Source organism: Terrapene carolina, unplaced genomic scaffold, assembly GCF_002925995.2.
Source record: "Terrapene carolina triunguis isolate 2854851 unplaced genomic scaffold, T_m_triunguis-2.0 Scaffold111, whole genome shotgun sequence".
NCBI lineage: Eukaryota > Metazoa > Chordata > Testudines > Emydidae > Terrapene > Terrapene triunguis.
The window spans coordinates 26,834,064-26,851,290 of NW_020664462.1; the positions used below are offsets into that span (position 1 = coordinate 26,834,064).

General features: G+C 44.5%; 1 protein-coding gene across 6 annotated transcripts in view; it reads left to right on the forward strand.

Moving 5' to 3' along the window:
- ARHGAP12 (Rho GTPase activating protein 12) overlaps window positions 1–8,995 on the forward strand; it is a 149,630-nt gene extending 140,635 nt beyond the window's left edge. For all 6 annotated transcript variants that reach the window (XM_026652066.2, XM_026652067.2, XM_026652068.2 and 3 more), the window contains 4 exons: window positions 558–635; window positions 4,028–4,162; window positions 5,104–5,206; window positions 5,756–8,995. In XM_026652066.2, the coding sequence (XP_026507851.1) occupies window positions 558–635; window positions 4,028–4,162; window positions 5,104–5,206; window positions 5,756–5,930 (491 nt within the window). In that variant the 3' untranslated portion in view covers window positions 5,931–8,995. The remainder of the gene's footprint in view (window positions 1–557; window positions 636–4,027; window positions 4,163–5,103; window positions 5,207–5,755) is intronic.
- The last annotated feature ends 8,232 nt before the right edge of the window (window positions 8,996–17,227 follow it).

A 17,227-nucleotide genomic window follows, 5' to 3' on the forward strand; every position in this document is an offset into this window, starting at 1 on the left:
ATAGCTGCTTTCAACTACCTGAAGGGGGGTTCCAAAGAGGATGGAGCTTGGCTGTTCTCAGTGGTGGCAGATGACAGAACAAGGAGCAATGGTCTCAAGTTGCAGTTGGGGAGGTCTAGGTTGGATATTAGGAAACACTATTTCACTAGGAGGGTGGTGAAGCACTGGGATGCGTTACTTAGGTAGGTGGTGGAATCTCCTTCCTTGGAGGTTTTTAAGGCCCGGCTTGACAAACCCCTGGCTGGGATGATTTAGTTGGGAATTGGTCCTGCTTTGAGCAGGGGGTTGGACTAGATGACCTCCTGAGGTCCCTTCCAACCCTGATATTCTATGATTCTATGATCACATTTTAGACATTATTTCAAGCATAAGTTTTGCAGTGGCAAGTTATTAGTCAGCAACTATCTCTGCAGATAAGTAAATAGTTTTCATTGTGACAAGAGGTTTTGCAGTTCTCCAGATGGTGGATTTTCTTTTTGCTAACTCGAATCTCTAAAATGAGTAGACTGACACATTTAAGTATCTAAAAAAAATCTACATTTTAACATTTGTTTTAGGATTGGATGTTGACGGGTTATACCGAGTCAGTGGCAATCTTGCAGTGATACAGAAGCTAAGATTTGCAGTTAATCATGGTAAGTTCCATTCTCCAACTGTATTATCAATTTGAAAATATATGCAAGAGTATTTGTCAAAATTGCTAGAAAGTTCTTCAGATTGTGCATTGATTGTTGGTCCATCTGTTTTAATATAATATGACAACATTTCATGAGAAATATCTAGCACTTTTCAAAATGAAAATGCTACTAAATAGCAGCTTATGTGCTCTTCAAGGTGGGTACTGTCTACTTCTGTTCATACAGTGCCTAGCACACCAGAGCCTTGGTCCTAATTGAAGCCCTCTAGTCACTCCTGTAATAATTCTGAAGCAACGTGTGGCATGTCAGTTTAAAAGGAATGAAGCTCAAATAGAATATTTCTATATCTTATGGAAAGCAAGAGAAAAAGTATTAAAAAACCCAACAACCTTGTACTAGCATTTAACATTCATCTATTCTTCTGACCTTGAGTGAGAATCTCTATTGTGCCCTTAGGTGGTCCAGCAAAGGACTCTCAGCCTAGAGCAAAGGTGGGCAAACTACCGCCCTGGGGCCGCATCCGGCCCTTCAGACATTTTAATCCTGCTCTCGAGCTCTAGCCAGGGAGCGGGGTCTGGGGCTTGCCCTGCTCCGTGCATGCCGGGGCTCCATGAGGCTCCCGGAAGCAGCGGCACATCCCTCCCCTCCGCCTCCTATGCATAGAGGCAGCCAGGGGGCTCCGCACACTGCCCTGGAACCAGAGAATTTTTGCCTAGCAGAATCTGTAGAAGGGCAGTACTTGCACCTTGTTGCCATAGCCCCTCCCCTGGCTGAATGAGGTGGGGCCACTCCGACCCCCCTCAGTTCCTTCTCACAGCCTGTGGCTGGAGTTGGAGCTCTGTATTGGTTTTCACCTCATAATCCCTCTATTTTTAGTGATTTTTTTTCTAATGTATATAGTTAATTAGATTTAGTGTTAGTTAGCTGTAGTTTAACTATTTCCCTAGTGATGGCATCACAAGGGTTTAAACATTCTGTCATGTGGGGCAGCGATCCCCAACAACAATCCCCACGTGCGGTGCTTGCTGTGCCTAGGCAAAGCCCATGTTAAGGAGCAGTGTTTGATTTGCAGATCACTCACCAAACAGACTCTCAAGTGGTGAGGGATCTTCATCTGAAGCAGCATCTGTTTGAGTAGGCCATGCGGTCTGCTTCGGCACCAAGGCCCTTGTCAAATCAGAGGTTGCCCTCGAGTTCTGAGAATACCTGCTGCACCTTCGGTTGTCGGGTCTTGCACTTAGTTCATTGAAAGTGCATCGGCAGCAATATTGGCATTTCATCCCACCCATTCAGGGAAGATCCGTCTTCTCCATTGCCATGGTGGCAAGATGCTTAAAAGCGCTTTTACATCTCCATCCTCTGGTCTGAGAGCCATTTCCTCTGTGGTCTCTTAACTTGGTCCTAGCAACTTTAATGGGACCTCCATTTGAGACCCTGGCATCTTGGGGTGTGGTCGTAAAGTTTCTTCTCAGTTTCATTTGAACCAGGTGGTATATTTACCTGTGTTTTTTCCTAAGCCGCATTCATCTCCATACATTAAATGTCAGATGATGTCTAGTCTTCTATCTGGACAGGACTGAAGTGTTTTGTGCTTCTTCTCACCTATTTGTGTCATATGTAGATCGTATGACGTGAAGTAGTCTTTTCACAAATGATCTCTAAATGGATAACATCTTGTATCAATACTGCATATAAAATAGCTTCAGCTATGCCTCCTCAGTGTGTGCAAGGTCATTCTACACGATCTGGTACTGCATCTTCCAGAGGATGCAAGTTTTGGTCAGGCAATCCTACAAATCTTGTTTAGGTAGACTCCAAGCCCCGCCTTCCGGGGGATACTGCTTGTGAGTCATGTAAGTGGAATACATGGCTGCATCTACTAGAAGATGTAAGCTAGAAGAAGAAACCGTTACTTACTGTAACCGTTGTTCAAGATGTGATGCAGCCATTTATTCCACGACCCACCCTCCATGCCCTCTGCATTGGAGTCTCTGCACTGCACTCTAGGTGCTCAGTGCAAAGGAACTGATGGGAGTTGGGACGCTGCTACCTCATATAGCCAGGGGAAGGGCTACAGCAAGAAGGCATGAGCGCCGTCCCTCTACGGGTACTGCTAGGCAAAATTATCTGGCTCTTGAATGCTGGGTGTGCATTGTAACCTGTGGGTGCCCTTCTCCAGTGCCCGGAGATGCAGAAATCAGTCATGGAGGATTTTCAGCAAGGATTGCAAAGAGTCAACCTCCCCACAATCAAGTCCAAAGGAACTAAATGAATTAATTTAATTCTTAAGTACCAACTTTTAAAAATCTTATGATAAAGAAACATAATAAATAATAACTACATTTTTACAACATAACATGGCTACCTTATAAGTCACATACATTATCTTCACAGTTATACAGAAACATAAAGACGACAAATTAAATCTAAACAGGTCAGTCCCCCAGAAAAACAGTGAGATGAAACTCGGAGTTCCCAAAAGCTTAGGTTGAGTTTACCTGAGTCTCAGTTAGTCTTTGATCACCAAATTTATACCATCTGCTGAGTTAGAAGCAACATCTTTCCTCCACTTGCTTGTAGGAATCTTCAGTTGGAATCCGTACAGACTTTCTCTGCTGAAATCAGTGTTAGCCAGTCAGCTAACTGAGTAACCAACTGCTCAAACAAGTATATGGGTTTTTAAACAAACCAACCCTGTTACAAGAAAAATACAAAACAGAATAGCAAAATAAATTACTTTCTCCATTATCACATTTAAAGAAAAGTTGGTGAATCATACTAGTTGAGACAATTTAACTAAAATGATTTGGCTAAAATCAAACGTCGTTCAAAGTATACGATTAAAATAAAAAATTATTTTTCCCTCCCAATTTTCCCTTTCTGTAATTAACATTGCTAGGACTTCCCTGTTGGAGGGTTAACAATATCACTAACCTGCTGCAAAATGCTTCAGAGTTAGGGACAACAGCGTGCTTTTCTGTTCCTGGGCTCAGCTTCTCCCAGCCCACACAGAGCAACATGGCCTTTTGTAAAGCAGCTGCCCTCACTGCTTGCCCTCATGGAGTCAGACTCTAGCAATAGTTTTGGGTATGCTCAATAGGTTCCCTATGACACCCAATTCCAGAAACTTCTGGATGTAGAGTGCTAAGTGTGCATCTGCCTAGCAACAATGACCGACACAACTCATACCTTCTCACCCCCCAATAGATCTCTTAAAGAGATATCTCCCCACATCTTGAAGAACTATAGTTACAGTAAGTAACTGTTTCCTCTGGTCCCTTCACACTGGGTAATAAGAATCCCATTCATTGTTCAACTTGTATAGGAAATAAGTAATTAATGATGAACACCTACTAGATTATAGTAATCATTCATATGCTTTCTTTCAGATGAGAAATTGGACTTGAATGACAGTAAATGGGAAGATATACATGTCATCACAGGAGCTCTAAAAATGTTTTTCAGAGAACTGCCAGAACCACTCTTCACATATAATCATTTCAATGACTTTGTCAATGCAATTAGTAAGTCCATAAAGCATGCACAGAATTTTCATAAATCATAAATATTTAAGTATGCATGATGCACTTAATTGTAATATGTTCTCCTTTTCACTTTTTAAAAAGGAGAAATTATGAAATTTTGTAAAGGTGTTACCTTATATGCAGTTGTGGTGTAGCTGTGTCAGTCCCAGGATATTAGAGACAAGGTGGGTGAATGGTCCTTGAAATATGCTAAACAATCTGTTCCACGTTGTATTTAGTTATGAACTGAGTACGTTTCCCAGACATGAAGAAGAGCTCTGTGTAAGCTCGAAAACTTGTCTCTCTTATCAACAGAAGTTAGTCCAATAAAATAGTGGCTCTCAACCAGGGGTTCTGTGAACCCTGGAGGTATGCAGAGGTTTTCCAGGGGGTATATCAACTCATCTAGATATTTGCCTAGTTGTATAACAGATTACATAAAAAACACTAGCAAAGTCAGTACAAACTAAAATTTCATCCAGATAATGACTTGTTTATTCTACTCTATATACTATACATTGAAATGTAAGTACAATATTTATATTCCAGTTGATTTATTTTATAAAAATGAGAAAGTAAGCAATTTTTCAGTAATAGTTTGCTGTGACACTTTTGTATTTTTATAGCTGATTTTGTAAGCAAGTAGTTTTTACGTGAGATGAAACTTGGGGTACACAAAACAATCAGACTCCTGAAAGAGGTACAGTAATCTGGAAAGGTTGAGAGCCTTTGCAATAAGAGATATTATCTCACCCATCTTGTCTCTAAGGTGTTACCTTCAGATTATCAGTAATATTCAATGTGGCCACCAGGTGGCAATGTATTACTTGGTATCAGCACTAAAATTGTGGGCTTCATTCAGTTTTTGGTAAATTATATGCTACCAAAATTTTAAATAAAAATATTGAATTTATGGTGTATCTGCCTTTTATCTTTTCCAGAACAAGAACCAAGACAGCGTGTTCATGCTGTCAAAGATTTAATTAAACAGTTGCCAAAGCCAAATCAGGATACCATGCAGATACTTTTTAGACACCTCAAGAGGTGAGTAGTAGAAGGAAGAGAAAGTCTTAATGTACTGGAGAGCTTCCTTAAAGCTAGGGTGACCAGATAGCAAGTGTGAAAAATTGGGATGGGGGTGGGGAGGCACCTATATAAAACATATCGGGACTCTCCCTATGAAATCGGGACATCTAGTCACCCTTTTTAAAGCTGAGTGATCAAACATTAAAAGTCCTGGGGGAAGGTTCTAATCATGTTTCCTTTGATGTTCGTTGTGCTTCATCAAAGCAAAACACTTGTCTGTGTTTATACAAGCTTATGGAGAAGCAAATCCAACTTTTGGACAGTGTTTTTATTAGTTGTGCTTTTAGCCGGGAAAGCTGTAGATTATAGGGACAGAGCTAGTGTCAAATATATTTTAAACAATGAAAGTGATTACAATAGTGGCATGTTTCATGAATGACAGTAAATATGGAATAAATATTATGAGAAATTACTGATTTGGTTTTGTTTCTCTTCTCTGTTAACACATTATTCTCTCTCCCATGGATGAATATATTTTAAACGCATATTTTCTTCTTTTTTCCCCAGAGTTGTAGAAAATGGAGAAAAGAACCGAATGACTTATCAAAGTGTAGCAATAGTTTTTGGACCAACTCTGTTAAAGCCAGAGAAAGAGACTGGTAACATAGCAGTCCACACTGTTTACCAGAATCAGATTGTAGAATTAATTCTGCTGGAACTGAACTCCATCTTTGGATGTTGAAGTTTTCTCAAAGTTAAAACTGAAGATATGAGTTGGCAACAGCTTTCCATCAGAAGTTAAATCTCTCTTTGTACATGATGTATTGTGTTTGTGGACCAAGCGACAGCTCAATTTTGCACTTTTCAGTAGGATGGGAGGGAAGAAACGGGAGGAGTGTTTGACCGATTATAATTCACTTATTACATTGTGAATATTTCAGTTTGTACTCTGTTTTAATAATACAAATTGCAATTCTAGTATGGGCATATACACTGGATTTCTTGGTGAGGAGCTAAAATTAATCTCAGACTGGATAATCTGGAATGGATTTTTTTTAAAGGTTCACCACTTGGTAGGGTGAGGAAAACCCTATCAACTGGCTTCAAACATGTTTTTTCATACTTTTAGTGACAATAAAATTTCATCCTATGCTTATGTACTGAAACCTGTGTGGATCCTGTCAGCAGGGATTCTGTGTAGTGTGACTGTCTTTAAACTAGTGCTAACAGTGGCCAGTGTGGTTTACAGTAATTCAAATAATCCCTCATTTGAGGCTTTTTTTTTTTTTTTTAAACTGTATTATATAGCATCCTTGCTGGATCTTCTGGTTGCTTGATAGAGCAGGATCCTATTATTTCAAACACTGAACTTGTAAGAATATCCAGCAGAGGATTTGTTCTGTGACATACTAGAGTTTTATTTAATACACACATCCATTTTTCAGGGTATTTCTTGGGCTACATTTTGTGCTATACTGAATTGCAGTTAACAATTCTAATTAAATACCATCATTATCTAATGCTGTACTGAGTTCTTGGTATGATCCTGTGGTAGTGAACATTTTTGGATGTAAATACAAGCTAAAGACTGAATGACCTTTGGCTTATGTACATAATTCAGTTGTTGTATAGTCTCAAAGTACCTTCTAGTTGCACATTTCTAATCATGGGTAGATTAGCTACAGGTAGTGTAACACTTCCAGTGGAGGTCTAGGTTTCCTCAGATAAACAGGTTACTCGAAAAACTAAACATGTGCACTTTTAGATGTTAATTACATTTGCAGGCAAATAATTGTAATGCAAATGGTACTGGAAAAATACTGTGTGCTTGCTAAATTGTTAATGCACTACAAGAGGAGCCTTTTAGGTTATTTAATATGTACAGGATACATTAGAGAAATGTATTACAGATTCTAACATTTGCAAATAATGGAAACGTTCCAATAGATGTTTGTTGGAAATAATGACATAATACTAAATTTGAGAATTTCTTTTTACATTAATAATGTAGATTAATTTGTAAAATAAATTTGGTTTTGGAAGATTTTTGTTATAGGGAGCATGGTCTACTGAAGATTTTTAAATGTATTTTTTTAGACTAACTGCTGTACCTGATATTTGTTATGTCTAATCTGAATAAAGAAAACTATTAGCTAGTTTGGAGTTTGCCAGTCCAAATTTGGATGACGTAGTCCCCTGTTGAATTTGCAAACACTCCCAAATATTCAGTTGTGTCTGACTGCCTGAAATGATATTTCCTGCAGCAGAGATTGTGCTGTGGTTAAAAATGGAGTGTCTAACTGAAACTTTTAAGAATCCCCCTTTTCCCTGAACAGCAGTTGGATTGTATGATGAAGATGGGTAATTTATAGGTTTAAATTTGCAAATATTTATAAGTATTCCACACAAGTATTTTTGTCCTAATGTTTGATATGTTCCACACACAAACCACCTGCCCACAAAAGGAAGACAGACAAGTGGTGAAATTATCCCATTTGACCTTTGATCTCTTTTATATGTTCAAGGTGAGAATTCCAACAGCAGAAAGCTTGCTTGAAAAAGTCTTTGTAGATAAAAGAAGGGACGACTAATCTTGTGGTTTTCTCACTTTATTTTTATTGTGGTAGTGGTGAAGTCTTGCGGTTTGTTGCAAAACAACTTGGGTGAGAATCGTGATATCTATAAATCAATGTTGCATTTTCAACCTCCTGTTGAGATTTAAAAGTATAATTTCTTTTTTGATACTTGTTCTGAGACACATCATTCTAGTAGGAAATATAAATGAAGTTGAAATTTGTTATAGTTTATTCAAATCCCAATTAAAAAAAAATCAATTTCCTCTGAATAGCATTGTTTAATTACAGATCATGTTGTCTAAGTGTTGCTGTAATCAAAGTAAGAAAATACCTGTTTTGAATATCCTCTTTTTAACAGTGAGGAATGTAACTTTCCATTATATTCCCAGAGAATTAAGTATTTGTTACTACATAATACTATATATAATACAGTATAACTTTTGTGCAGCAAGTGAGATGAAAGCTTTAAGTTGCTAATTTTTAGTTTGGGGAGATGGAAATACTTCCCAAAAAATCCAGATAATGTGGCAAGAGTTAAACACATACTGCAATCAACAGAAAAATAACTGATCTACTTGAGGGTAAAGGACAAGCACACCAGCTAGAAGTTTTGTACATTAGAACCATGGCAGTTTGTTTACATATTTAATATCTCTTGCTTCCTTTTCAAATCCTAGTGATAGAAATAAGCTTGTAGCAAATGGTGTCTTCCATGTCTAGCATTAATCACTTGCCTTGCTGCTTCCTGAAATTGGCATACCTTTAAGTTTAAGGGCTTTATTTTTACATTGACTATTTCAAAGTCAGTATGGAACAGAACACAAACTGAGGAAAGCTGAGCAGCAGAAAAGGTAACGGTAACTATTTACATTTTATAAAAGTTTTATCTAATGTCTAGAGCCCAAAATAGGAATAAAAATGCATAAAGAAAAGTGAATAGTCATAAAAGTGAGAGTATAAACTTGATTTTTTTTTTATTAAAACTGGAGACATTAGTATACCAGACTTACAGCCTGTATCCCCACTGTGGCTATGTATTGGTGTCAACTTGTTTTACAAACTCAAGTTTTGTCCCATGGGCAATAGCTGCATGCCTCATGGAGGTGCTGTATATAGTATTACTAAAGAGTGACATTTGGAATAGTTCAAGCTTGGTAGTGAGGAAATTTTGCTGTAGTTACTATGGATCAATGAAGAGAGCTGGGCACAGATAAAGACTACTTTAATAAATGTATCCAACCTTGTAAATAAAATAGTTTTCAAATTGACTTGACATGTCCTTCTGTTGATTTAAAAAAAAAAATCTCTTGAATTTAATCAAGTCTTACAAACTGGCAAGACTGTCCTGAACTTTAGCCACCATCAACTGAAAGCCATGATTAATTCCCCCTTTATTGCATCCTCTGCATTATGACATGCAAATCCTAACAGCCTTTGGTAGTGAAGATGAGTTAGAAAGTATTGTGCTGTCTAATTAAAAGTTCAGTCTAACACAGTTAAATAGCTATACTTTAGGTAGTTAATTGCAGAATGCTACTTTTTGTTTCCTTTAAAGGAAACAACTTTATTCGGACACAGAAAAGAGCAGTGATATTTTGGAATCAATTGGTAATTCATAAGCCATAAACTTAGACCAGGCACAGTCAGACATTCTGCTCTGAAGAAGGGAGGTACAGAATATCTAATAAGGCATTCTGCAAAGAGAAGGAACTTCCTCTGAAGAATCTTAATTAGTCTCCACAATTGCAAAGTTTTGTGGGCAAGCAGCTGCTGAGGCTGTATTCTGCTGGCTTACAAAGTAGCCCTATGTGATTACGGAACTTAAATGAACATTTTCCTTCATGGCATTCTCGTAAACAGAGCACTTGTAAAACAAGATAACACTGTGACAAAGCAACATAAAAGGCATTTGGAGGGGACCTGGCCTCTTTTGGTCCCTTTTTCCCTTGAGAATCAAATGGTAGTTCTGATATTGAAGATCTTGCAATTTCCCTAAATTGGCCAGCTTCACTGTTCAGAGAAAAATATATAAAGACACTTAGAATGATTTTTGTGAAAGAAAATGAGTGCCTAATCTACCTGCAGCAGCCTTGTAAATACGTGTAAATCAGCAATTCTTAAATGGAGGCTTAGTTTATGGATGGGATGAGATCCCTTTTGGGAAAGGTCTTGGTAATGAACAGGTGCTACTTTTAGGATTGTGTCCTACTGCATATTCCATAGAAATGTAGCTTATTAGGAAAACAAAAATAGAGATCACTGCTTTGGGGTAAGTAATATTAGCTACAGGATTCTGAAGATGACAAAAGGGAGATAATGAGACGGAGAGGCCGAGACCCGGGGAGACTGGAGAGATCAGACAAATAGTCCAAAGCAATTGAAGTACTGGAGATGGAAGAGCCCAAAACAGACAACTAGAAAGAAACTGAAGAGCTGTAGACTGGCCAGGAAGCAGAGATCTGAGCGAGCCAGATTGCATGGAATTCTGCTCTTTTCTGTCAGCCAGCATATTCTGTGTAAAATCTACACAGCTCATGAAGACACTTCTCTATAAACTGACTGGGGGAGGGTCTCCTCTGAAGCTGTGGGGGAAATTCTGCTGCCCCTTCTCCTAGGATGGAAGGATTCAGTTCTAAGCAGGCTATCTTCTCTTTCCAGTCCTTGGTTTTGCTTTTTTCAGTATTTATATGCATGTTTTGCTTACTGCTTACTATTAAGAAGCCTAATTCTGAGCCCAGTTTCTGTGACTACAGTGCACATGAAGCTGTGCAAACTGGCTGACCCTGGGAAAGGTCTGATAGTGCAATAAGGCTGGTGGGAAAAGGAACTTAGGCTAACTGGGAAGAGCAGCTCTATGAAATAAGCTCATGCCACACATCCCCATCATTCCTCTTCCCACCATGTGTTTCTAGAGCTTCAGTAATGTCTCCCAGCCTCAGCAGGTGCAGTAGTTTCTGCAGCTGAAGAACTTTAGCAGATATTATTATTTATCTGCCTCCAAATGTGAGGCCCACTATCTATCCTTAGCAAGAAGCAATCTTGTCTATGGCTGTTGTAGCTCAGCTCCCTGAAATCAACAGCCTGTGGCCTCTTCCCTCCCTCCCCCCCTCCCACACACACTACCTTCCAGGGCTCCGCAGACCTCACTTTCTCTGTACAGGCTAGTGCTAGGCACACACCAATCCCCGAGTCCCCACTGTTCCCTGCAGCATCCAGCACCTGTCACTGGATACTCAGAAATTACCAAAGGAAGTGCGCAGACCGTCCTTGATCCTCACAACCGATACCCCCACACCCCCCATGTGGTTGGGGAGCACAGCTACAGACCCACACCGTACAGGGCAGGTGGCTTCCTTCAGAATCGGTGTTGCATATCAACTGGTGAGAATTACATGCAGTCTGCAACGCGTGCCAGCACTTTAAAGGACTGTAAGAGTAATGACAGACAATGTCGCCTGCATGTTATAGTAACAGACAAGTGGGAGCAAGGTCCCAAAACTTGTGCTCAGAAGCACTAAAATTGTGGAATTGGTGTATCTAATATGACATCAACAGCTTGACCTCTTACCTATCTGGACACCAGAACACTATGGCGGACTCACTGAGCAGGAGATTCGCACTTGGGGTCTTGTGAGAGTTAGACATGAGCCCTGCAGCACATATTCAACCGCTAGGGATTCCTGACCACAGACTTCTTTGCCACACCCAAAAACTCCAAATGTCCACAGTTCTGCTCAAGAGCAGCTCTGGATCATCTGTCTTTGAGGGACGCCTTCCTCATTAGATGGGATGTACCCGTTACACGCCTTTGTTGTTCAAAGTGCTTCACAAAATCAGGTGGAACAAGCCACAGTCATTCTCATAGCCTCAACATGGCCATGACAGACTTGGTACCCATACCTCATGCACATGGCAGTCTGTCCACCAATCACCCTACAGTTGACTCTATACCTCCTCTCGCAGGACGCAGGCCAAATCTTCCATCCCAATCTAGAACTCTGAAGGGGTCACTCACAATAAAGGATTTTCACTTGAAGTTTAGACACCCACAGTATGCATGCAAGTCTCCACTACTGTGATGAGATTATACCCCTACCTGAATCTAATGTGGGGGTCCATCTCAATACACCCCCTTCCCATTTTGCTATACCATTTCTATGTAAACCATCTACTGTAATCTTGATTCCTTTTATAAAGTTTTGTCCAGCTCACTAACACATATAGTAGCACCCACAGGCTGCAATCCAGGTCACATTGTGCTATGTGCTGTACACATAAAACATGGTTCCTGCCATGAAGAGCTAGGACAGTAGCACCCACAGGCTCCAACCAAGATCAGGACCCTACCATGCTGGGCACAGCACATACACCGGGACACAGTACAGGGCCTGAAGATCTTATCTAAATAAGACAGAACGGAAGTTGTTTAGTACATAACTCCAGTTTGAAAAGTGTAAGTGGGAGTTCTCATCTATATAAAACAGCACTACTGGTCGGTGTGATACACTGTACCTTGGGAGAGTGCCCTGTAACCCCCATATTCCTCATTTATATATAATTGTGATATTGCATATAAAGCATGCCATGTGAGGTATCAGGAAAGGTTATGAGCTGCTGAAAGTCTTTGTTCTATCTAAATATGTAAATCATTAATGCATATGAAATTATGAGACTGTTATACGGCTGTCACTAAAACATGCTGTAAATAGGGGAATTGGCAGCTCCCCAGAGACAACAGCAAGGAAAAGTAACCAACACCTGGGCCGGTGTCGAACAACCATCAACAGCCATTGTCCAGCAAGGGAGCTATAATGCAATGACACTTGCACAGGGCCACACCAAGGGAATTGCTCAACCTTGCCTGGTGCCTCAGCAATGCCCACCAGACATGCCTGGACTTGTGCTCTCCAAGCACATAAACTAAGGATATAAAACAGAACACAGTGGCCCCATGCTTTGCCTTTTCTCCTCTCCTCTCCACCTGTGCTGCAAGCAACAAGGACACTGAGAAGACTGAAGACTCCATTTTGGAGACTGGCCCAGGTTTCAAGGATGAAACCTGTGTATTATGAACTGCAATATCCAGTGGGGGTGAGAAAAACCTCCTTAATCTAGATGTTACCCAGTCTAATAGGGTTGAGAGTTTAGACTGCGTGCTTATATTTTATTTTATTTTGGTAACTCTGACTTTTTGCCTATAACTTATAATCACTTAAAATCTACCTTTTGTAGTCAAACTTGTTTCACGGTTTATCTTTACCAGTGAATATGCCTAGGGTTGCCAACTTTCTACTTGCACAAAACTGAATATCCTTGCCCCATTCCCTTCTCTGAGGACCTGCCCCTTCTCACTCCATCCCCCCCTCCCTCTGTGGCTGAATCCCACATTAGTGACCGCTGTAAGATCTGCGGGTCCTTTAAACCTAGAACTAAAAAAGAAAAAGCCATTAGACTTTGGGCCGTTCTCATGGAGTCAGCACTGGCCCCAAATCTGGTGCGCTGAGCAGATTTGGCACCGGGCACCTAGTCTTCGGTGTGCAGTGATCCCCCGGCCCCTTCCGCTGGCTGGCACCGCTCCCCGTCTAAGAAACAGAGAAAGGGCCCATCTTCTCAGCGGCGTCGAGAGAAAGCAGGGGGAGGGGCTAGACCTGCGTTGGGCAGCCCCAGTTCCCCCCCTGGGCCCCAGAGCTCTGACTCATGTTGAGCGGAGCAGCCCGGTTGCGTCGACTCAGGCCTCTCTGGATGTCCAGGTGCCTTTGACACCGAAGGCCCTGCAGGCGTCCTGAGACATTATGACTCTGCAGGTACCTGGGGCACCACCGGCACCCGGGCCCTGCTCTAGAGGCAATCCGCTGCTGGGCTCTAGACAGTCGACCCCGACCCGACGCAGATCCCGGTCAGGGGACCGCGCTCGGGCCCGCTTGCCGCTCAGCGTCCTGTCAGGACACAGTCTCCGGCCTCTGTTTTAATCACCCACTAGGTTGTCTGGTTGGGTGCCCTCGGATCGGAGTTCCAGACACCACTCCACGCCAAGCAGAGTGTATCGACGGGACAGGCACAGGTGCTGTAGATGCTCCCCTTCTCATTGGAGCTACCGTAGCTGCTCCCGACGTGGGCGCCGTTGCCGTTCGCGCTCCAGCTCTCTCTCCTTGAGGCACCGTGCCCACGACTGCCGGCGGGGATCTAGGCGTCGCAGCGTCTCGAAGTAGTAGCTCGAGGTGGCACCGTTCCTCAACGTCGGAGTCCTGGTCCCGTGGCAGACGTCGTTCTCAGCACCATCCATCGTACCACTCCCATGGTACCGCTAGGTCGTTGGTAACCTCGACCCACACATGGACCCCTACGTCTCAGCCTGGCCAACCCGACCAGCGGGTGCTGCCGGCGCCGCAGCATTGTCAGTGGCAAGGGCCCCTATGGCAGGGCCAGTGGACTCCCTGGCCCCCCATGCATGCCCAGCCAGGGACTTGTTCGGTAGCAGGGGCGTCGGAGGCTCCCTCCGCCTCATCATCCAGGCCTCCAAGGGATAGATTGGCGGGTCACGGATCCTCGGCACCGCACACTGAGTCCGACCAAGGGGTAGATCCCATGGTGCCGGCCGCCGTGCAGGGCTCCGTACCGGCCTCCTCCCCCGCGCCGGATGACAAGGTTACAGCCCCATCCCCCTCCACACCACAGGAGGATTTCAGGGCTCACCAGGAGCTACTGAAGCGAGTAGCATCGAGCCTCCAACTCCAAGCTGAGGAGATGGAGGGACCCTCAGACTTGCTCTTCAATGTGCTCTCGCCTTTGGCACCGGGCAGAGTGGCCCAGCCTCTGCACGAAGGGGTGGCCAACATTTCCCATGCCCTCTGGCAAACGCTGGCCTCCCTCCCGCCAATATCGAAGAAGGCGGAGTGCAAATATTTTGTGCCCACCAAAGGGCACGAGTATCTCTATACCCAGCCGGCCCCCAATTCCCTTGTGGTGGAGTCTGTAACTCATAGAGAGAGACAGGGTCAACCAGGACCCTCACCCAAGAATAAAGACTCTAGAAGGCTGGACTTGTTTGGTAGGAAACTTTATTCTTCGTCCAGTTTCCAGCTCTGGGTGGCCAACCACCAAGCCCGCCTTAGCCGTTATGAGTTTAACTTGTGGGGGTCACTGCCGAAATTCGAACCCTCCCTTCCAGAGCATGAAAGGAAGGAATTTAAGGCGCTCGTGGAGGAGGGTGCCGCTGCTGCAAAGGCTGCTCTGCAGGCAGCATTGGCTGCAGCTGACATGGCTGCTCAGTCCATGGCCTCAGCGGTGTCCATGCGCAGGGTGTCGTGGCTACTGCTGTCCGGGCTCTCCACGGAAGTGCAGTCTGTGATGCAGGATCTTCCCTTTGATGGCAAGGACCTGTTCACGGACGTGAAACTTCATGGCATGAAGGACTCACGTACTACCCTACAAACCCTCGGGCTTTATGTCCTGCCCAAGGAAAAGCCTAAGCCGCAGGTTCCTGCCCCGGCTCCCCAGCCAAAATATGAGCCCGCCTGTAAGAGGTCCAAGACCCAAAAGAGGCGACCCTAACGGCAGTCTCGCTCTGCCAAGCTACCTGGGCCCTCAAGGGGCAAGCAGCAGGGCAAGAGGTGTTTTTGACTGGTTGTAGGAGGGTACCCGGGTGCCTTCCGAGAGGCACCTACCAATAAAGTTTGCCTTCAGCAACCGCTTGTGTGCGTTCCTTGCGGAATGGTCCCAAATAACATCGGACCGTTGGGTCCTCAACCCGCTACAATTTCTAACCCCTGCCCTCCCACCCTCCTCCCTCGGACAGCAGGGGAGACCCGTCACATTTACCCCTGCTAGAGCAGGAAGTGGGTCGGCTCCTCAGCTTGGGAGCTGTGGACAAAGTTCCAAGGGAGTTCCGGGGAAAAGGGTTTTACTCCCGTTACTTCCTTATCCCGAAGGCGAAAGGGGAGTCAGGCCTACCCTGGATTTACGAGACCTCAATCGGTTCATGGCCAAAGGCCGGTTCCGTATGGTCTCTCTGGTATGCATCATACTCTCTCTGGACCCTGGTGATTGGTATGCGGCCCTGGACCTTCAGGACGCATACTTCCATATCCATATATTTGAAGGGCACAGATGCTTCCTTCATTTCCTGGTGGGACAGGACCACTACCAGTTTACGGTCCTCCCATTTGGCTAGTCCACCGCGCCCAGGATGTTCACAAAGTGTATGGCAGTAGTGGCGGCCTACCTCAGACGCCGAGGGGTCCAGATATTTCCCTACCTCAATGACTGGCTGCTCAAGGGCAGCTCACGGTCCAGGACCATGTGGAGCTGCTCTTAGCTACATGTGCCAACCTAGGCCTCCTAGTAAACGAGGCCAAGTCGACACTGGTTCTGGTACAGCGTATAGAATTCATAGGCGCTCTCCTGGATGCCTCCAAGGCCACAGCCTCCCTTCCCCTGGGCAGGAGCCAGACCCTGAAGGGGGTCATAGCCTTGGGCACGGAGTTCCCCGTGACAATGACCAGGGTATGCCTGCAGCTCCTGGGCCACATGGTGGCATGCACATATGTGGCTTGCCATGCCAGACTACGGATGAGGCCCCTCCAACTCTGGCTGGCCTCAGAGTTCTCCCAGGCCCGGGACAGGCTGGACAAAGTCCTCATGGTACCAGTGCCGGTGATTGCCTCGCTACAAGGGTGGTCCTGCCCGGCCAATATGCTCCAGGGGATTCCCTTCCGGGACCTGACCCCGTCACTAGACCTCATGTCCGATGCATCGGACTTGGGCTGGGGGGTCCACATAGGGAACTCATAGACCCAAGGGATGTGGTCGGCCTTGAAGTCCCTTCACATAAACGTCAGGGAGCTCAGGGCAATACGCTTAGCCTGTGTGGCGTTCAGCTCACAACTGCGCTGCAAGGTGGTCAGAGCACTCACGGACAACACCGCCGCGATTTTTTACATCAACAGGCAAGGCGGGACAAGGTCCTCGGCCCTCTGCCAGGAAGCCCTTAGCCTCTGGGAGTTCCGTATAGCCCATGACATCTCCCTGAAGGCTTTCCACCTGCCAGGCATCGTCAACACACAGGCCGATCGATTGAGCAGGGTTTTCTCCTCCCTACACGAGTGGTCGCTGTACTCGGAGATCACTCACCAGCTCTTCTGAGTGTGGGGCACTCCGACCTGTTTGCGACCTGACAGAACCGGCATTGCCACTGGTTCTGTTCCGGGGGTGTGGGGGAGGAACGCGATCTCAGATGCCTTCCTCCTGTCATGGTTGGGTCAGCTCCTCTATGCCTTTTCCCCCCCATTCCCCCTCATTGGCAAGGTCCTAGAGAAAGTGAAAATGGACAAGGCATGTGTCCTCCTGATCGCCCCAGCTTGGTCCCAGCAACATTGGTGCGGGACCCTCCTAGGCTTGCTGGTGGCCCCTCTGCAGCGGTTGCCGCTCCGCCTGGACTTACTCTCCTCCTCCACCCAACCTGGCC